Raw genomic sequence first — 23,145 nt, 5'->3', positions numbered from 1 at the left:
GACTACATGTATGTGTATATATACATATATATGTATATTCGGTGTATTCTTTGCTTTTACATATCTATGTGCAAAATGCCTGATGTGAACAACTTAAGTGCAGGGGGATTCATTTTATTCCACAGGTTCAGAGAGTTCAGTCCATGGTTTCTTGGCTCTATGCACTTGGGCATAACATCTCATCAGTGAGAACTTGTGATAAGAAGGAACTTCTTTACTTCATGGTGGACAGGCATCAGAGTATATGACTGGAGACCATGCACCAGCTGTGAAGACATGCCCCAGTGACCTACTTCCTCCAGCTAGGCTCCATTTCCTAGTTTCTAGACCTTCCCCAAATGCACCACCAGCTGGGGACAAACATTTATCACATGAGCCTTTTGGGGGAGGAGGAGGACATTTCAGATTCAAACCATATCAGAGGTCAAGATTATACTCTGAAAAAGTTCTTAATACTCAGTAAACTCTTTCTAAAGCAATGTCTAATGACATCTCAAAAAGCAGTGTCAACACAAAGCCAGTAATTTATTTATAAGCAACCTATTTCATTTTAATGGTATAAAAAATCTATTCATTTTCTCCAAGAGCACATTTTTATTTGAGCATACTGGGGTTTGAGCTCAGTCTCTTGTACTAGCTAGACAAGTGTTATACCACTTTAGCAGCATCTTCAGCTTTTTTGGTTATTTTTTTGGATAGTGTCTTGTGTTTTTGCCAAGACCATCCTGGACTGTGTTCCATCTACCTATGGCCTCTCATGTAGCTGGGATAATAGATATGTTTAACATGCCACCACACCCAACAGCACAGTTTTTAAAACCCATTGTCCTTCAACTTGAAATTTTAACTATTATGTATTAGACCTAGTTTTGAATGGAACCCAACAAATACTAAATTAAAATTACTAACATGTACAAAAAAGTTACACATTTAACAAGGGTCTAGTGTACAGAATATATAAAGAGTACAATTCAGTAATAGAAAGACAAATACAGTGTGAGACCCAAGGAAGATATTCTTAGGGGAGGAACACTAAGGCCCAACAGCTATGTACATCTGATCATATAAAATAATAGTTATTGAAATTAATTCCAGGATATCAAGACAAGAGGTGTGTTTTTTGCTTTGTTGCTATTTTTATTTTCCTTTTTCTTGTTTATCTGTTATCTTTGGGAAGTCAAGGGGAGGCACAGGAATAGTAGGACAAAAGGTGAGCAAATGCAGCAATGATACTCACTAGACACTATGTCAAAAATGAACTATACAACTTGTGGGTGGGGACAGGGGAGGAAAACTGGGAGAAACCGAGGGAAGGGGCAGCAATATTGTCCAAAAAGAAATATAAGCTTTATCTGACTTATGTAACCATAACCCTTCGGTACATCAACTTTATAATAACAATAAAGAAATTTTTGTAAGTTTTTTTGTTGTGAAAATACCGCACAGAGGGGTTACAGTTACATGAGCAAATTAATGAGTACATTTCTTACCTCCTCCTTTGTTTTCCCCTACTATCCCTTCCCTCCCACTTCCACAACTGCACTCCCCATCACCCCCACCCCACCCCCACCTAAATTAAAAAGAATTATCTTTCTAGTATCATAAAATAAAAATAATACAAAACATGTCAGAGTATATTTTAAAATCTCCCAAAATAATGTATACAAGTGGCCAACAAGCCCATGAGAAATATTTGAGAGTACAACTGGTCACTAAGGAAACACAGATCTAAACCACTTCATATTACTAGGATGGTTATGATTAAAAAAAAAAAGATAGGAAAATACTTTGGTAAGAATGTAGACAGCTTAGATCAATGACATTTGCTGGTGGGAACACAAAATTGCATTACCACTTTAGAAAACAACTTGCTGTCTCTCTATACACTATACTAATATGTCAGCTTCTGTTTTTCATGCTAGCTAAAAAGAGGAAACAATGCGAAAGTTGATCAAATCAAAATAAATAAAATATGGCATACCTGTACCATGTATTGATATTCATCAATGAAAAGGAATGAAATACTGGTGCATGGTTTGATTGATATGAGACTGAAACACATTATACTAAGTGTAAAAGGCCAATCACATAATAAATGGTTCTAGTTATATGAAAAGTCCTGAATACTGAAATTCTTTGGTAGACAGTTTCCAGGGACTGGAAAAAGGAATGGATAAACAGAGAAATAGAAAATGATTGTTAATGAGTATGAGTATGGAAGTTCTTTAAGTAATAAAATTTTAATAGTAATGGCTAGACCTCATTGTACATATACCAACCACCATTGAATTCTACAATTTAAATGGGTGAATTTTATAGTAGATTTACCATAGCTTTCAAAACAGTTAAGAATTAAGAAAACAAAAGAATTTACAAAAGAAAAAATTATATACTCCCTGAAATTCCTCCCAATAATGATTCTCACTACTAAGGGTTTTTGTCAGTCTTCCCAAAATGTTTAGGCATAATGCAAGCATAAGTACATATCCCCTTTACAATTAAGATTTTTCTGTGTCAGGAGCATGCAGTCTGGGGTGTGGAGAAGGTGTTGGAGAAAGATAATGAAACTGTCAAGCAGCACCCTGAAATCACCCTCTGGAGGAGGAAATATCTGAACATTTCTGGAATTTTCAAATGTCTGTCTGAATATCCCACATGCATATAAATACATTGAAATTAAAATCTCAATTATCCTATCTCCAGAGCCAAAATCATCTTCCCTATTTGGCATTTTATCTCCATCAAAGTAATGCAAAATTAGGAGTAGCGGGGAGTAAATCTTTCTTTCTATTATGTCACAAAATGGATCACTGTATGTTGTCATTTTTACTTAATTTAAAATGTGATCAAAGCAGTTACCTCCTCTCTATTCTTTTGGCTGCCATGTTACCTTGTGCCTTTGTTTTCATTGTCCAGACAATGAAATAGCTCCCATCTGGCTTCTCTTATGCCAATTAGCTTACTTGTCTTTCCATCTATCTTTCTATTCATTTATCCACCAAATATTTATGGAGGACTAACAATAGCCATAAATTAAAGATACAAAGGTAAAGATGATACTGTCTTTATTATTAGACAGCTCAAAAGTTGGCGGACAAAAAAAAAGCATGGAACTAGGAAATGATAACAAAATGCTTTTCATAGAATCTTAAATTAGAACGCAAGGTAAAACTCCTGTCTTCTGAGAGGAATCAGGCAACATGTGGATTGAAACTCCAAAGATAAGCAGGAATTTGGTAGGTAAAAAGGAGAAAAAGAACATTCAGGTAATGAGAAAAATATGCTTATCTATGCAGACTGACAGGAACACCTAACATTCCATGAAGACAACATACAACATGGAAAATGGGTAAAGAGAGGGGCTATGTGTACACATTGGGATTTAAAGTGAGACTCAAAGTCAGGGTGAAGACTTCTGGAACCAGGGGGTAGAGTTTTACATTCCGTCCAGTTCAGAGAAGTAGCCAACAGGAGCTTCTAGACACAGGCTGTTATGCCACCAGCTTTATCTAGACTGGAAGATTGGGGCAGACTGACTCTCTGGAGGCTACTGCAAAATTTCAAATGACCAATGAGCACTGTATTTCAGCAGTGCTGAAAATGGAAAAAGGAAATCAGAGGAATGGAATGTGCTGGGTGAAATACAATGAGAGATATTCCACAGGTCACTTGGAGATTGCTATCTTGAAAAAGCAGATAGACGTGTGCCAGTTCTAAAATTAAATGCTAGCTATGGGATATAGTAGAATAGGGAGGTGGATTCTATTCAGTTTATCAGAACTATGAGGAAGATATTTTTTCAACAACAAACTCTACTCTCCGTTGCCACAGAGTTATTTTTATTATGGCATGTTGGAGAAAGATTTAACTCATGGTTTTGGAGATATTAGTCCATTATGGTGAGAAAGATATAGTGGACCACAGCAACCCATAATATGGCAGCCAGGAAATAGAAAGGGACATGACTATGTATTGCCTTTCTTCTTTTTCTCACTTTTATTCCATCTAGTCACACAATTGATGGGACGCTGCCACCCACATCTAGTGAGGATCTTCCTACTTAGTCCTCTCCAGGAACTCCCTCACAAACATGCCCAGAGGGATCCTTATTAATGGCCTATGGATCTCTCAATTCAATGAAACTTGCTATCAAGAATAACTAGCACATGGGGTGGGTTAAGGAATATCTGCATATCCCTGAACTCACATGTCACTTGCCCTTGAGAAAACCTGGGTTTACATTCAGTTCATTTAGCATGTTACCAAAAATCTCACTGAGCCTATCTATTCATTTATCCATTATCAATTAATACTTAAAACAGGGTTGCCAGGATTAGAAAAACATTTTCCACAGCATTATTTCACATGGAGCCTTGGCCAATAGGAAGCATGGAATGAACGGCAACAAACCTTTCCAAGAAAGGCACTTAGAATTACCTTAAACAAAATTTATGTTAAAAATATAGGATTATTTAGAAAGGTCTGTGTGCTTTTAGACTCCACAAAACTTGGTTGATCGTCCGATAAAAACAGTCTATAAACAGAATTTAAAATATAGAGAGGTTGAAGAAAGTAATGTCACTTACTCTGTCCAAAACATCTTAATTTTAGAGGACTGACAAAAGCAAAATGTCTGTGGGAGATGAGAAGGTAAACCAAGCAAACTGACAAACAGCAGACAGCAGAGACCCCCCACTCTCCCCAGCAGCTCAGAGACTGCAAAGCCAACACAGACCCTTTCCATCAGGCAACGGACAAAGTCATTAAAGCTTCAAAGTTGAAAGTTTAAAAGTTTAAAAACAAAACAAAACAAAAACCTCAAGCTCTGTAGGAGAAAGACCATACATTTTGATGGCATGATACCTACCCTTTGACCTAACACAATGATGAAGAAGGAATGATTTCGCAGTATGATTACTGCCTGGACCAGGGTACACTACTGCAGTGGCTTGAAGTTCCAGCCTTTGTTACTTGCCGCCAACCCTCCCACTTGTCTCAGCCAAGATCAAGGCAGATGTAGATACTGTGCTACAAAGAAGCTCAGCTCTCCTTCAGAGTTGTTTTGTTATTTTTTTTCTCCCAAAAGAAAATCATCATATATCACAACAAAGGCCTGCATTTCTTTTTTGGCTTTTATGCTGCTGGGATTCTCTGATCACACTGTGTGGGGCCAAAAAGAACTGTCCCAAAAAACGATTCCTGGAAGATGCAGAAAACCCCTCCTAGAAATACATCTTTTCTCTTGGCTGCTTCCCCAGAATTCCCCGCCGGGAACCATCCTAAGCCAGCAGGAGGATGGATGGCCCCGGGTCTTCCCCCTTCTCTGCTGTCAGTGACTCTTGAAGTCGGTCCAGAGCTGATGACTGTCTGCAGTCTACAAAGCTGCTGCCTCCATGGAGGCCACTCGCTAGGCCCATTCAAACTCACTTCAGAAAGAGGAATTTCACATTTCTGCACAAGAGAGGGCAAGAACTAGGACCAGCAGCTCAAAAAAAGACTGTGGAACTGCCAATACAAACAGCTTCTCAGCTTCCATTATAAGAGGCTTTCATCAATGCTTGGAATCCTTTGTGTTAAAGAAACAGATTTCCACCCCAAAATACGTACATTAAAGAGTGGTCCCTATGGTTCCAGGAGGGCTTGGGCCAAACCAATTCATACTAGTACAAAAAAGCTGTATAACAGGACTCAGCAGTTAAGATTCTGGCTCAGTAGTGGAAATGGCTGAGTTTGAACCCTGGCTCTACATTCAGTAGCTATATGTAGGAGGAAGGTTACTTGCAATTACAAGCCTTGGTGTAAAGCCTTCATGTGAAAATGGAATTTATAACAACATCCTTTCTCCCCCACTCTCCCCTCCCATTCCCCCAGTTCTGAGTCTTGAACTCAGGGCTGGGGCACTGTTCCTGAGTTCTTTTTTATTTTTATTTTTTAATTTTTGTTCAAGGCTAGCACTCTACAACTTAGGCAACAGCTCCATTTCCAGCATTTTTGCTGGTTAACTGGAGATGAGAGTCTCACAGACTTTACTGTTCTGTCTGGCTTCAAACCAGGGTCCTCAGATCTCGGCCTCCTGTGTTGCTAGAATTACAGGCATAAGACACCAGTGCCTGGCTTGGTAACACATGTACTACTATCTTGAAGTTGTCTAAAGAAAACATGAGATAAGTCCTACAGAATGCACAGCACTCTGCCTACTACTAAATAAATGCTCAGCAAAACTCTGCCCTTGATTCTAAGAACATCCACAACAGCTAAAGAGACTAGTTAGTGCAATGTCTGCTACTATACCTTTATTTCTTAAAGTAGCTATGCTTTTGTTTATTTGTCCATTTATTCACTGTCCTGCTGGTTCTTGTTGAAACATGATCTCGGTCTTCCAGAAAATAAAGGAAGATAAAATTAAAACTCTACCACTTTAGCAATGCCTCCAGCCTTTTTGCTGGTTAATTAGAGATGGACTCTCATGGAATTCTGTGCCCAAGGCTTTCAAATGAAATCCTCTAGACTCAACCTCCTGACTTAGCTAGTTTTACAATCATGATCAGGAACAAGACAAGGAAACACATTCTTGCTACACCTATTCCAAGTACGACTAGAAGTTACATGCATCCTAATAACAAAGTATGAATAAAGTTGCCTCCATCTACAAAAGACATGCTATTATGAGTATTAAAAAAACTATCACACCCAAATTACTAGAATAAACTCAGTAAAGTTCAAGATATAAAAACCAGCATATAGAATCAGTGGCAATTCAATCAAAAAGTAGGCTCTGTGACAAAGAAATGAAGCTGATTCCCTTTATGATAGAATAAAAGTGATAAAATATTTAGGAATAAAAACATGTTGGGTTCACACACATTTTTTGGTTCAGTTCTAAAAGTGTAACAAGAAGGTAGTAGCAGAGTGAAATTTTAAAGAGCAGACCTGACTCTAAACTGCTAAGAGAATGTAAAACAAATCAAAACAAAACAAAAATCACAAAGACAAAACCTTTTTAATCCTGAAAGGATATTGAACTTTATCAATTTTTTTCTCTGTTGAGATGATTGTAAGATGTTTTCTGCTAACATTGTACTTACTCGCTAGCATCCTTTGAAGCACTTTTATATTCTAGGAATAAGACCCATTTGATCATGGTGTATGAGCCTTTTAATATTCTGTTTAATAGATTTTTAGTATTCTTTAGTATTCATTGGTGTCCATAAATAATATTGTCCTATAATATTTTTTTCTTGATACATTCTTTTCTACCTTGGTATCAGGGTAATGTTAGTTTCATAAAATGTATTTGAGTTTCCCCCCAAAATTTTGGAAGAGTTTGAGAAGTTAGTATTGATTACTTTTGATATGTTTGTTAAAAATCACTTGGTAAACACTCTGGTCCTAAACTTTGCTTTGGGAAGAGGGTTTTGCTTACTGCTACAATACCCTTACTAGTTGCTGTTTACATTTATATATCTTCTTAATTCAGTCTTTGTAGTTTGATGATTCTAGGAATATAATTGTTTACAATAGTGTTTTATGGTTCTTTATATTTTCATAGCAATAAATTATAACTATAACTTAAAAAAACTAAAATTATGCTGATATTAGTGTTTTTGTCCTGTTTAAAAATATATTTTTTTTGGGGGGGGGGGGTCCAGTCGTGGCGCCTGAACTCTGGGCCTGGGCACTGTCCGTCAGCTCTTCAGCTCAAGGCTAGCGCTCTACTACTTGAGCCACAGCGCCACTTCCGGCTTTTTTCTTTTTGCTTATGTGGTGCTGAGGAATCGAACCCAGGGCCTCAGGCATACAAGGCAAGTGCTCTACCACTGAGACACCTTCCCAGCCCTAAAAATATATTTATTTATGCCAGGCAGGGTGATTCATTCCTAATCATAGCCTCATAGGAACCTTAGGTAGAAGGACCACAGTAGAAGGATAGAAGGGTCCACAGTAGACCCAAGCCAAAACAGTTAGGAGCACGGCTCAAATGATGGAGTTACTGGTCTATCAAGCACAAGACTGAGTTGTAAACCTCAGTACCATCATCAGAAAAGGTCATTTATTATCATTACCAGTGTTCCATTTATTTCTTCTCACTCACCGCCTTGTTTCAGTGTCATTGTTCCTCTAGCTTCATCTTTTGCTCCCTGCCTCTCTAGCACAGAGGTGCTCAAGCTAATAACACCTGAAAGCCACTCTGAAATCATGTTCTTCCTAGGCTCAAATTCAAAATCTCTTTGTAAGCACACAAAGCTTTCCTGGGCTGGCCAATACTTTTCTATCCATTCTTGTGGCTAATCTAGGATCACAGCAACACACTCCACCATTTCTTCTGAGCCTGCCTGAGACCATCTTTATACCATCTCACCTCTTCACACAGGCTCCTTGCCTACTTCTCCAGCTGCTAAAATCCTTTCTATATTTGCATTCCAGAGGAAACACCATCATGTTCATGCAAACTTCCCCATTCCCACCTTCCTCTGGATAGCCACCACACTCAGCATTTGCTACCCTCTCTGCCATGCGTAATAACTCTTTGCCAAGTTTCAGACATCCATTCCAATCTGACTACTTGGCAGGGCTATTTAGCTCTCCCAAAGTAAAACAGCCCGGTCAAAACTTTTTCTATTTTTAGCTCCTGCTCACCATAATTTCAACTCCTGTTTCTATTTCCTATAGCAGTTGGGGAGGTATCTCAAGCATGCAGATGGGTCACACTGAACCCAGGAAAAACTGAGAAACTAGGCTTCCCAAGGAATTGAAGAAAACTATGATCTCTCTTCTGGATCTCACTGAGAAAAGATGAGGAAAAAGTCCATTTGGGATACAAGGCTACTGTGGATATAGGGTTGTTATATGGTTGCCTATAATAAGAGCTGGCCAATCCTCCAACAATCTGTTGGCTTGGTTCCCTATACCACTGCCATAGTACCTCACATTCCATTCTGCAGGACATTTCCCTGGCCTCTAGCTACTCAGAATTTCTATCAACTCACCATTTTATTTCTTTACAACTTACATTTTCATCCATCCTATAAATATTTATTAAGAGCCTACTATTTTGCAGGCACTGGTTGGATAAGGCAGGTTCTTTCCAGAGAAAAGTTGCACTTTCCATGAAAGAGAGACATTGAATAGGTGTTTAAGGGTGTGCTCCATGTTCTGGTAAGAAGCTACATGAATTTATAATACCAAACCCAACCTGCACTGGCCTACCTCCAAAAGGAGGAAGTGACATTTAAACTTCACTTGACCTAGGAAAAAAATGAAGTTATAGTCATACACCATACTTATACTAAGATAAATTCCAGATGGTTCCAAAACTTAAATGCAGAAAATCAAACCATAAAAGTACTGAAAGAATGTGTCCTCCCAAAAATACATCACCCTCAAGGTGATGGTATTATGAGCCAGGCTTTGTGGGAAGATATTAGGAATGGGGTTAGTGCCTTGCAATTATAAAAGGGGCCTAAGGAAGTTTGTTTGCCCCTTTCACCTTGTGAGGACATAGAAAGCAGATTCTATTAATGAGGTAGAAAGCAGACCTTCTCTGGACACAGATTCTACTACTTTGTTGACCTTGGATCTCCTACTCTCCAGAACCATATAAAGTGAATTCTCTTCTTTACCAGCTACCCAGCTTATGATATTTTGTTATAGCAGCTGGAACTGACTAAGATATAAACCATAAAAATAAAATAAGACACCACAGAACAATTCTAATCTTATAGTGCAGAGGGGTTCCTGTGACATAAAAAATTGATAAGGTATTTTAAAAAGACTGCATATGTTGGCATAAAATAATTTTTCATTTAATTTCCTGCCTAATAAAACCACCATTAGCAAAATCAAAAGAGAAGTGACAAACTGGCAGGAAGGAGCATTTAAAATTTAAATCAAAGAAAATGGGCCATTTTCCCTATAAATACATAATAAAGTAATATGACAAAATATAAAAATATTTAAGCATGTCTCTCTTTATCTGAAAAAATAAAAGCAAAGCAAGACTGAAGTTAAATGCCAATTTTTATCTCCCAGGGTGACAAAGACAAAATGTTTGAAAAGTACAATGTCCTGGCATGGTCTTAATAATGCTAAGAGAACGGTAAATAAACATTTAGTCTTGTAGAGGGCAGCTTACAAGGCCCGATGGGAAGGGATGGGAAGGGGAAACAAAGGAGGAGGCAACAATGCTTGATAAGAAATATATTCATTACCTTGCCCATGTAATTGTAACCCCTCTGTATGGTATTTTCACAATAAAAAATTAAAAATAAAAAAAGAAGGCTAGTATCCTAGATATTCTATCCAGGCATATGACCTACAGGCCCATTCATGTACAGAAAAAAATAGCTCTATTCAGTTATTAATGATAGCAATCTAGATAAGGAAACAAAACTTCCAAGAGGAGTCTGGTACAACAGAATAGTACTCAGAGGGAACAAGGGATGGAATGCTTTTATACACAAATATGGGATATCAAAGATAATTTATTAAGAAAAATAACTGTCCAAGTACATAACAATGTATAGCACATTACAGCATTTGCATAAACATTAAATTACAAATACTAGCAATTGCTTCAGTTTCTCAGGATGCTGCTTTTGGTGGTAGTCCTACTTATATCTCAGAGGCTGGTACCAGAGCAGATATTAAATTACAACTTGATGAACATGCATACAAAAATGAACATAGGAAGTAAATGGACAAAAGAGCACACATGGACATCCAGTCTATGATCTAAACTCAATATCTGATTTTCCTGTAACATGAACACAGAACAGCAACAGCAGAATCCTGTACACTTAGCTTCAAAAAAGTCTAAAATGTACCTTATATAAGACAAACAAGTAGCGAATTAATTAGTTTGCACATGTATACATAAAGATTGCTCTTCAGTAAGTATATGCTGAATTTTCTGTTTTCTTATTTGTATTCCTAAGAACCCAAGGCATTTGGCAAAATGATATTGTTTTTAACTTTTCTGCTATACAAATCTCTCACTGTTTTTCTTTTTCTGAGTGGGGGAGTTTTTAGTCTAGCCATCCCATTTTCCACAACTAGAGAAATAACGAAAGCTGTCTTCCCAGAATCATCTCCCACGTCTCTCATGCACAAACTCTCTGTTTTCACCTGTTACTGTGCATGAAAATCTCCATTACAAGCATAACTATGTCAACAACTATTGCATATCTGCCATCCACCAGGACTATGCACCATGCTTATGTGCATCCTTAGCTTTTCCCAAGCTTCTGATGGATAAGTTACAGTAGAGTTGCTTCCATTTCCCAAATACAGGAAAGACTTAAAGGCATGGAATGCATTGTCCCAAATATTATAACAATAATGGTGTTGTTTCTTTTAATGTGACTTAATTATATTTCTACATACAGATGAGATGACAGCTCAAACAACATAGACAATGAGTAAAATATTAACACAAAGTAATGACATGTCTGGGAGAAACAACACACATGAAGTCTGAAAGTCATCGTTCTTTATCTGCTCAGGCATCCCTAAAGAGCCCTTACTTGGAGTGCTTAGGTGGTGCAAGAGCCCTCACACTCAAAAAAGTGATAGGACATCTATCTGCCAATTACTCAGTGAGTGTTTCTCACCACGGCACATTCATGACAGGTTATCAGAAGATTCTCCAGCTCTTCATTATTATAACCAAGTCCTTCTCTCCACAGTAATTATCTGTAAGCAACATATCATGCTGTCCTTGGAACCATCAAACTGACATACGATTAAATAGCAGAGGGTTCTGAAGTTAAATTTAAAACCTCTCTCTCTTACCCTTCAACTCACACGCCACATCAAGATCTGTCTGGCCATGGGAATATTCCAGTTGACCCACACCAAAAGCCAGTGAGAGATAACTGCTACTAAATGCTCCCACCTGAAAAAGGTGCTGCTTTACTTATGTAAAATCTCCAAAAGGGATTTTTCCCAGGACCTGAAATAAAATTTCACAAAGCAATTCTCTATATGAAATTCTGGCCCTACTACACATTAAAGTGTTTGTCACTGGGCCTTCACATTTATAGGCAGGGCCTCACACGAACTAGCACATTTCTTCAAAACACTGTGAGAATCACACACTTTTCACCTTGCATTGACTTAAAGATTAATGTAAAGCATAAATCACTGTGCCCACAACCCTGTGTATACCAAAAAGTACAGTGCTTATATTAACAATGTTTCCAACCTAAAAAACACTGGAAGCTAGCATTAAAATGAGTCTGTTTGGGACTGAAACATAGTCACAGAAACTATCCAAGGGGATATTTATTTCTATTTCCAAATCTACTGTACAGTTTCTAGAATTCAAGTTTTGCTACAAAGATAATTTTATAGACGCTACTATTAAAAACACTGAGCAGGCGGGCGGGGGGGGGGGGAGGAGGGAGGAATGGGAAGGGATGGGAAGGGGAAACAAAAGAGGAGGCTACAATGCTTGATAAGAAATGTACTCATTATCTTGCCCATGTAATTGTAACCCCTCTGTACAGTATTTTCACAATAAAAAAATTCATCAACTTGATAAAAAAAAAATTGAGCAGAGAAACTAGCCTTTTTTCTGTCTCTAATAAAGTACTATCTCTAATAAAGTTCTGTCTCTAATAATGCACTATCAGGTTAATTTTTATACTGTTTTTCAAAGTTACTCCATTAAAACATTGTTCTTTATTTTGACCTACATCATATTCAGTGAATTTAGAGCAAAAATGAAAATATAGTAGATATTACAACCATTAGAATTGGACACAAAGAAAATTTTCAAAGTTTTTGTCAGCTGTTTTGTTTTGTTTTTTTTTTTTTTTTTTGGTCCGGTCATGGGTCTTGAACTCTGGGCCTGGACACTGTCCCTCAGCTCTTCAGCTCAAGGCTAGCACTCTACCACTTGAGCCCAGCGCCACGTCCGGCTTTTTTTTTTTTTTTTTTGCTTATGTGGTGCTGAGGAATTGAACCCAGGGCCTCAGGTATGCAAGGCAAACGCTCTACCACTGAGCCACCTTCCCAGCCCCCTTGTTTTGTTTTTTGTTGGTTGTGGGTCTTGAACTCTGAGCCTGGGCTCTGTCCCTGAGCTCTTCAGCTCAAGACTAGTACTCTACCACTTGAGCCACAGTGCCACTAGTTTTTGTTAGCTGTAACAATGCCTTTTCTTCAGAGACAGCCACAAAATACCCACTGACTTTTAAATTGGTTCCCCTGAAACACTAGCTTCACAATAATGTGACTTTATGCGATGTGAAAATTTCAAACACCTTTACCTAACACGAATAATGGTCTTAGTCACCAGATAGTTAGGTTTCTCTGCAACTTGGGCTAGTATTGTGGGTAATGAAGTGATAGAATTCACATTTCATAAGAAAAGACATATAAAGGAAATAAAATATTTTTCTATAAAGTGATTTATAATAATACCAAAAAACTATTTTAAAAATTCCTTCTCTTCAACATTTACATAAAAGTCCAACATATCTTGAAAGATTTATTATCTGGTGATTTTCATCCATATGGTATTACCAACCAAAAGCCAAGAAGAGCGAAAGAATAGGGGAAAGGTTTTGAAGAGAAGAAAACAGTAAAGATGAAGGGAGAACTTGACTAATTTGGTATCTCTTACTACACGCTTGGACTTGCAAGGCCTACTGGACTGGCTCTGGATATTGCTGCTGTTGTTCTAACAGATTTGCAAGTTAAGAACAGCTTTAGTCATTTCCAAAAAACCTCAGAAAACATTTCAACTATAACACCAATTGTATTTCTTCCATTCTCACTGTTTTAGAGAGACAGCACCAAAGTAAGAAACTCATGTAAAACCAATATTGAACACAAAGTCTTAGTTCTGTAAATCAAAGCTGGTACTGCTTCCATTAGTTATAGCAAGTCCCACCAAAGGCAGAGTCGGGAAAGTACAAGCACACAGCCCTCAGGAGGAGTGGGACACTTGGCGACACCTCAAAGGTTCAAACCCATTTCTAAATATAGAATTCACTTTATTTTTTCAGGAGTTGTAAATCAGGGAAAACAACTTTTTTTCCATCTCCAATAAAATATATGCACCCAAAGCAAATGCAGCCAATTTCTGGTTGTCTACCAGTTTTGCTTGGGCATAAAATTTTCTGACACTTCACCAGAAATGTCAGCATAAGTATAAGACAAGTTTAAAAACGGAAATGATTTTCTGACCTGTAGATAACCTCCTTTAACCCAATAGCAAAATGGGGGAAGAAATCTCTCTCTCTCTCTCTCTCTCTCTCTCTCTCTCTCTCTCTCTCTCTCTCTCTCTTTCTCTCTCTCTCTCTCTCTCTCTCTCTCTCTCTCTCACACACACACACACACACACACACACACACACACACCAGTTATTCCAGCTATTAGTATATATGGAACAAATTATTTTTCTTAGTAGCCAAATTCTAGGTTAAATTCAAATTCTAGCCAAATTAAACTGCTAGGCTATGAGAGTGGGGGTCATGTTAATTTCACATCCATACTTCTGAGACTCAATGCAGACCGATATACAAAGAAAGACTGTAAGGAACAGACCAGGAAGAGGAGGAGAAAGTAGAAGTCAGAAGATATGTGGATGGGGAGAGGGAAAGAGGGATAATAATCATGGAAAGGAGAGGAGAAAATGAGCCTAAGTCAGGATATCTTTCCCCCTTTTATTTGTATCTTTTTCCTTCCTTCCCTTATTCCTCCCTCCCTTTCTCCTTTCCTCCCACCTCCCTCCTTTTCTCCTTCCTTCTTTCTTTCCTTCTCCCCTTACTCCTTCTCTCCCCACTCCTCCGTTCTCTTTCTTTTTGTCCCCAGTACTAGGGCCCTGTGTTCTTGCTTGTCTTTCACTCAAGGCTGGTACTCTACCACCTGAGCCACATCTTCACTTCCAGCTTTCTGTTAGTTAGTTGGAGATAAGAATATCTCAGACTTATCTGCCCAGGCTTGCTTCCAAGCATGATTTCAGATCTCAGAGTAAATAAATAGGTAGGAACACAGGCGTGTGCCAGCAGCTTCTGGTCATATCTTATTTTTTCTTCAACTTTCAAACATCTACCTTGACAGAAAATAACTCATATTTTTTTCTTAAAAATTCCAGTTTAAGGCTAGGCATGGTATCCAATGTAGTCAATTCAGAAATGGCCAGTTGCTAACCTTGGGGACTGAAAAAAAAAAAAAGTGGCTAGGCAATCAAAGAGGAGGGCTGAGCAAAGCTAAAGACAGTTCTTTCCTAAAGATAAATGTAAAAATGGCCTATATATACATGAAGAAAGGCTCATACATACCTAGCCATAAATAAAATACAAGCCAAAACAACAGAGATTCATCTCATAACAGTTAGAATAGGCATTATCAAGAAAACAAACAATAACAGATTCTGGCAAGGGTATGGCCAAAAGGGAACCCTAATAAACTGCTAGTAGGAACGTAAACTTGTGCAAACACTCTGGAAAATGGTATGGAGATTCCTCAAAATCTAAACATAGAACTACCCTATGATCTAGCAATTCCACTTCTGGGCATTTATCCAAAAGATTACAAATCAGGATTCAATAAAGCTACCAACACAACCATTTTTATTGTAGCACTATTCACCATAGCCAAAGTATAGAATCACCTAGATACTTCTTAATGGACAAATGGATCAAGCAAAAATGGAAAATGTGGAATTTCACATCATTAGAATGATACTGTATCATTTCTACAGATATGGACAGACCTGGAAAAAATGAAGTGAAGTGAGTCAGGCCCACAGACACAAAGGTTGCATGTCTTCCCTCAAATGTAGAAGTAAGAATTAGCTTAGAAAGGTGTAAGTAAGTAAATATATTAGGTAGTATGCGAGTGTATACAAATGTATTAACAGAAACGGTAGATTCAAGGAACAACTCAAATAGTGTAGAAAAATCACATCTGATCTTTCTTATCCTAGAAGTTTATGCTCTTCCCTGCCTATTCCTAAAAAGTAAAGGCAAAGTTCAACAAAATAAACACCAAGAATCAGATACTTGAAAGGGGTGGGAAGAGGTGGGGTCACAGGGAGAGGAGTAGACAAATGAAGAGGAGAAGGCAGGGAATGAATGTATCATGAATTCAGTGTATAACCTACAAAATTAAGAAAAGTAGTCTCTTGTATTTTAATGTTTTTGTTTCTTTCATGCATGTGTTTCTAACGCATTTATAAGATTATTTCTTTGTTGCTTTGTATGTCCCTCCCCCACAGTGTAACCCCCGCTTTCACTATATTTGATGTCAGTATAACATGTGGAGGAGACGGGGACAAACAAGTCGTTTAAGGATTCAGGTGGACCTGTTGCAACAATGAGAAGTACAAAATGTCATGTCAAAACCAGCTTTACAATGTTGGGGGGGGGGGGGAGGGGGGAGTTACGATTGGGTGGGGGGGAGGGGGGAGGCTGGGAAGGGAGGTGAAGGGTAAACAAAGGAGGAGGCTGCAATGCTTGGTAAGAAATGTATGCATTATCCTGCCCATGTAATTGTAACCCCTCTGTACAGTATGTTCTCAAATAAAATAAAATAAAATAAAATTAAAAAAAAAAAAGTAGTCTTTTGAGGAACCTCCATACTGCTTTCCAAAGTGGTTGAACAAGTTTACACTCCCACCAACAATGCAGTAAGGTTCCCTTCTGTCCACATCCCCTCCAGCATCTGTTGTTGTTAGGGTTCTTGATTATAGCCATTCTAACTGGGCTGAGGTGGAATCTCAATGTTGTTTTGATTTGCATTTCTATTATGGCTAGAGAGGCTGAGCATTTCTTCATGTGTCTATTGGCCATTCTTATTTCCTCTTCAGAGAAGTTTCTCTTTAAGTCTTTGGCCCACTTATTTATTGGGCAGTTGTCATCTTGTATATACACTTCTCTAATTCGGGGAGGGGAAGGGAATAAACAAAATGCTTAAATAAGGATACAGGTAGACCCATTGTAACAATGAGATGTACAAGACACTACGTTGAAAACGAACTTTACGTCTTCAACAGGGGGTGGGGGGAGTAGAGGGGGTGGGGGTGTGGAGGTGGGAGGGAAGGGATGGTAAGGGAAAAACAAAGGAGGAGGCAACAATGCTCAAGAGGAAATGTACTCATTACCTTGCTCATGTAACTGTAACCCTTCTGTACGCATTTTTATAATAAAAAATGTACAAAGTAAATAAATAAATCTGTATATCACCTTGACAGTAAAATTAAACAAATAAATAGAAAAAATTAAGAAAAGTAGGGGAAGGACAGGTTGGAAGGGATGGGTGAGAATGTTGAAAGGGGTGACACTGATCAAGATATGTTGTATTCAAAAACAGCTTTGTTAAATCACAACTCCTTTGTAAAACTACTTAAAGGTAACTTTTTAAGTTAAAAAACACAAAGAGGAAATGGTGCAGAGTTGGCCCCAGCCAAGTGCAGGACAGTCAGGCTGAAGGGGCAAGGTGCTTTTCATTATGTCTTTGGGCAACAAGCCTCTGACTCTGAGAGCAATGAAGTCATCTTCTGTGAGAAGAATGAGGGGTTGAGAGCACAGTATGCATCTTTGAGGAACATCACAAAGAGTTTATTTTTGTATGAGTGTTTGAAGTGACTGTAACAATGAGCTCACGCCTGCTGCTGGGCACCAGTCATCAGCTGAAGCCTGTTTGCAGGAGATACACAGGGTCCATCACTAACAGTCCCTTAACTGGACATGTGATGCCCACCTGCACAGCAAATCCCAGATGACTCACTCCAAAGATGGTTCCCTCCTCTCCACAGAGAAAACTAAGGCCCAAAAGAGAAATGGCTAACACAAGGGATTCAAAGTAAGCTAGAAGCTGTGAGAAACTTCACCTTCTGGTTTTACTTGACTGATTCTTTGGCAGGATTTTGAACTGAATCCAAAAACATATTTCTCCTTTTTTTTTTAAGTCAACTGCTGCATGTGTTTATTGAGATAACCTTATCTGTCATAAGTCACATGCCAAAAATGAGCAAATTTCATATAAACCCTCTTCCTCAGTACAATTCAGGGATCCCTTTAAACTTCTCCAGCTTCCTGCTGCTTTGTGGGAAAGGAGATTTTTGATAGAAAAGGAGTTTACTGGAGTAAAGACTTGAGCAGGTTTAAAATTTGACATCCACATTTTGCCAAACCTAATCTTTAATACCTCTCCACCTGAATTTAAGCAAAAGAATCTACATAGTGGCTGAAAAGGAAATGAGGTCATCTAAAAAAGGCAGCTGGAGGAGAGACATTCTCATGCAGTGCAGAGCTCATAGAAAAGCCCGGAGTTAGTGAAGTTGTCAAACTTCAGACTGGGAGTTAGGAATAGGCAGGGAAGACCACAAACATCTAGGATAAGAAAGATTAGACGTGATTTTTCTAAAATCCATGGTATATGTATATATACCCAGTTATTATAAACATATATATATGATTACTCACACACATATACATACATAACCATACAAAGGCTGCTAATGATTCTCATTCAATTATTACATTTCATTATATTTTAACTAGTAAACCTGGAAGTAGTTGGGGACAAAAAGACAAAAGCATTGTTAACTCTGGAAATCTGTCACAGCTCAAGAAAGCTTCCAACATTCTACAGACCGTTTGTTTCCGTGAGGGTAGGGCTACCCAGTTCCTCCTACACTAAAGACACAACTAGAGATTGTTCACAATGATTCTTCAATTTCTCCATGATATTCATCAGATGCAATAAGTTAAATGATAGTAGAATTATCTGAACTTTGATTTAACCCTTATAGTTTGTCCAACTGGCAAGTACATCTTACAAGTACATCAATATACCCTAACTTTTATCCAGAGGACCACTAGCTACTCCAAAGCTTTACTGGCCATAACATTTCACCCTGTCTTTTGGAAATAAAGAGTTCATGTTCATTCACCATGAATGAGGCAAAAACTAAGGACAATTGACACTTACTGGTATATACAAAATATAGCAGAATAGGGTAAAAAACTGAACAAGTAAGCAGAAGGCTGAAGTTCTCAAGCCAAAGGGATTCCCGGTAGGAAAGGTATCCATATCAAGAGGTATAGATTAGGGGAAGCAAAAGAAAGGAAAAAGGAAAAAGAAAACAAAAAGACAGCCTGGGAGAAAAGCTTAAAGCTTCATTAGTGAGTGGATCCAAACCTTGGAGGACAGGTTTGAATGCCTTGTGCCCAAGCCTCCTGCCCACCTCCCATTATGAAGTCTACATTTCTGCACAGAGGCATCCTGATTTGGTCCATTTGCAGTCTGTAGATTTCTGGTGAGAGAGGAACTTTTGAGAATGAGACTTCCTTTGGTTGGCTTGCAGCCAGTGGTGAGACAAAATTGGTATATGAACAGGAGGCCTGGCTGTGATATTAGTTGCTGCTGGAGTAAATGCACTGTGCTGGTGGCATGGGGGACAGGACTGAGAATAAAGAGAAGTAAATAATAGTAAATAATTTGGTTTATCTCTTGTCTTAGCTCAATAACTAATATTAACTATGAATTTAGTATTTTCAGTAAATTACCTATTTGAACAATAAAAAATCATTATCTATTATTATATATTATTGGAAGAGCTATCTTGCTGGACTCAAGGAAAAGGAAATGACTGATTTTGAGTTCCTATATTAGAAGAATCAGATCTAGGATGGATTTTCAAACAAAATGTCCATTTCTCTTCTTAAAATTAGGGTGCACACTTCAACCATGAAATCTAGTTTTATACTTAGTCATCCCATATGCTATACCCTAGGTAATGAAAGTATGTGTCTGGCTAACAAAAAATGAAACTAAAAAGTAAAAACCAAAACAATGACAGGAAATAACATATGTGTACAATATGTTACTAACACACTGATAATTTTCCAAAAGTGACTTTAAAAAAGTATTATAAATCTTTCAAAAGCACAGTGATTTATTAAGAGAAAAGTCTGAATGGTTTGCTCCATTAAATTTAGCTTTTAAGTTGCAGTGTCACAGGGAGATCTTTTGTTCTGCTAGGTTAAATTTAGCATCTTGTGTGTGTGTGTTTTTTTTTTCCACAGCTCCACATTGTATCAACATGCAGTCAATTCTCTGAGCCGCTCAGCAGAAATGCTGGGATTGGTTGTGATGATTTCTTTGATTTTATAACCCAGCAATAGAATTTATCAAATAATCCTACGATGATTTATTTCCTTCGTCTTCTTTGCGTTTTCCCACCTACACAAGGCTTCTCATAAAATAAACTTTTCTTATGCATGGAATGAAATGGAGGAGGAAAAAAATGGTGGCCAGAGGAAAACCATTTCAGAAATGTGTTGTTAAACAAGTGCAGGCAATAAATTGAGCTTAGGCGGAAGAGGCATTAGAAGAAAAACTGAAAGTACTGACCTGAGAGTCAAGCTGATTGTAGCAAGGGTGAAAGCAGCAATTTGGAGGATAAGCAGAAAGGAAAAGGGATAGCAAAAGAGAATAAAAGGAAGGAAATGCATTAGTTTTAAACATACAGCTAACAGATGTTGTTTTAGCAGGTTTTATAACCAAATGAAGCACAATAAAGCAACTTTTATCTGATATTACCCACCCCCCCCAAAAAAAAAATGTCCTGGGCACCGTCTGTAAGCTGTTACATTAAATATCATACACAAGGAAACCCGTATCTGCTCTCATGCAATCACAGCAAGCACTGATGTGAACCAGAGACAGAGCAGTCCAAGGGTAACAGCTGCCCTTTTCCAAAGTAATATTTATAGAGAAAGTCCCTATCTGTGTGCATGTAAAGTTTTATTATTTAATAAACTCAGATGGAAATTACTGAGGCATTGGACCTGGCAGTAAGCATTGATGTCACAAAGATTTTTATTTGAAACAGTAAGTTGGATTGTTATATCCCATGAGATATTGTTCTTTTATCCATCCATGAAAACGAAAAGGAGCAGAGATTTGGCTTTTGGTTCAAAGATTTCCATCTTAGACTCTTCCAGAGCTGTACCTATCAGTGATCAAAGACCCCAGGGGTAGGGTGCCACTTGCCTCTCAGCCTCCCAAGCAGGTAAAGAGTAGTCCTAAATAGACAAAAATTCTTTTCAATTGTGATAATGCGTTTCCAACTTCATCACTGAGAATGTCCAGATGCTTGTTAACTTATTTGCACAAGTAGTTCTAGCATGCTCTTTTAATAAGTCAAAACAGTAGTCTCCAGTGACAAGCAAAAATAAAAAATCCTGGTTATCTTCCAGGTCACCACAGTGGCACAAGGTACACATTCATTTTAAGTTCTAAAATACCCATTGGAAAAGCAATGCAGATACCAATACCTCAGAAGCTCATTGGTCACTGGGACCGCACAGCATCACACCATGAAGTCCTTTTAAGCATGTCCCAGAGGAAGGAATGCCAAAAAATAAACTTTTAGCATAAAGCCTAAGTCAGGTCATTTCAAATGAAAATAATGTTGACTAAAATAATTTTTTAAAAGAAAACTAGAAATGAATTCAAGATTAAAAACATGTTAACAGTGCTGTCTGGATAATCCTTTATACTGTTAACTTCCTGAAGAGCATTTTGTGATCATAAATGTATACCTAATAAAAATGAGAATCAAGTCAGGTCCTGGTCATCATGGAGGCCTTAACAACACTGGCCCCAGCTGCTCTGTCAAAGCCCTTTAGATCAGAGGTATTTAGGTTGCATGCTGGGACTAAGCTTTAGGAACTTGAAAAACTCAAGTTGCAAGCACACATTTAAGGTGTAATTGCCTTTCCAAGGGTTTTCAGGTTTCATCAAAGACATCCATGAGATCACTGACCTTTCAGAAAATGTAGCTACAAGTGGCATATCAGCCACTCATTTTAAAGAAGCTTTTTCCAAATACATTTGTAAACATAAGTGGAAATTACTCAGAGAGGAGTATATATCGAAACAAAACAAAATTTCTATCAACTATCTTCTATGCAGTGAAACTTCTAGCACATATTATCATATTTTAGAAATAATAACAAAGCCTAAGTTACTTGTAAAATAGAGTTCTGAAAGGCATTAAGGAAATTATGTCAGCACATTGGTAAGCAAATCAGAAGGGAAGAAATAATTTCTGTTTCAACCTTAGACAGGTTCTGTTAGGCACCTAAAATCAATTTTTAATGTTCAGTGTTTGGTAGCATTAATATTTGGTTCAGATAATTAAATAGTGCATGCATGAGGTCCTAGGTTCAATTCCTCAGCACCACATAAGCAGAAAAAGCTGGAAGTGGCGCTGTAGCTCAAGTGGTAGAGCACTAGCCTTGAGCTGAAGAGCTGAGAGACAGCACCCAGGCCCAGAGTTCAGGCCCCATGACCAGCAAAAAAAAAAAAAAATCAGCAAAACTCCAACAAAATCAAGATAATTATTCAAAAGTTCACCGGATTGAGTCCTTTCCATGGGTGTGATGCAGAATATCCAGTAGCAGCAAGTCTTGCTTGACACTCTAATTAACTCTCTCTTTCCCTATCCACCAAAAGGTTACTTCTGAAATGGGCACCAACCCAGAGGTGCCACATAGTTTACTGTCTCAAAGGTTTAGTTAGCTCTTTGTGGCATCAGTGATAGAATAAAGACTTCAGGCTGATTTTGATCAACTCTCTGGGACACACTCAAGAGCCACCACCATCTGTGTGGCCAATTCTTCCATAGCAGCCTATAATTCTAGGCAGATGCTGTCAGCTGGGCCTTAAGCATCATATGCAATAGTTCCTGGGCAAGCATGTGCATGATAACTACTCTAGAGCAAACTACTCTAGCTTAAAAAGCAAACTCTCTAATAGCTGATTAAAAAAAAAGTCATCCCCTTTGGAATGCCAGCCACATACAATTTGGAATATATCCATTGAGGAAAGAATTTTTTAAGGGTAAGGACGAATAGGACAAAAAACAAACACAAATTGCCTTCTGAGAGAGAAGCAGGCCAGTGTTTGGGGCATCCAAGTTATTCCTAACTTGACCTGTTGTATAAGCCTGAAGTTCTGGCATATTTTTGAATAAAAGCCGCTTCAAAAGAGGCATTTTCACTCTGGTAGGTCACATTACAAGCCAGAGAACACAAATTCATTTCAAGTTCAATATTTTGGTTTTGAAAAGCACAAACTTAATTGCAAGCACTCTCTGTGACTCCAAAATGGAGATATATGTCA

At 38.0% G+C, this 23,145-nt stretch overlaps 1 protein-coding gene across 4 annotated transcripts in view; it reads right to left on the bottom strand.

Annotated features, from left to right (window-relative positions):
• The window catches only part of Erc2 (ELKS/RAB6-interacting/CAST family member 2), a 789,311-nt gene that overhangs the window by 291,508 nt on the left and 474,658 nt on the right, over window positions 1-23,145 (bottom strand). For 3 of the 4 annotated variants that reach the window (XM_042679900.1, XM_042679901.1, XM_042679902.1), the window contains one exon: window positions 20,368-20,379. The exons of the other annotated variant lie outside the window; for it this stretch is intronic. In XM_042679900.1, coding sequence (XP_042535834.1) covers window positions 20,368-20,379 — 12 coding nt within the window. The remainder of the gene's footprint in view (window positions 1-20,367; window positions 20,380-23,145) is intronic. 4 annotated transcript variants of the gene reach the window in all.

The sequence above is a fragment of the Dipodomys spectabilis genome, unplaced genomic scaffold (genome assembly GCF_019054845.1).
Source record: "Dipodomys spectabilis isolate Male_0828 unplaced genomic scaffold, ASM1905484v1 ptg000054l, whole genome shotgun sequence".
Classification (NCBI taxonomy): Eukaryota; Metazoa; Chordata; class Mammalia; order Rodentia; family Heteromyidae; genus Dipodomys; species Dipodomys spectabilis.
This window is presented reverse-complemented; position numbering and strand designations above follow the sequence as displayed.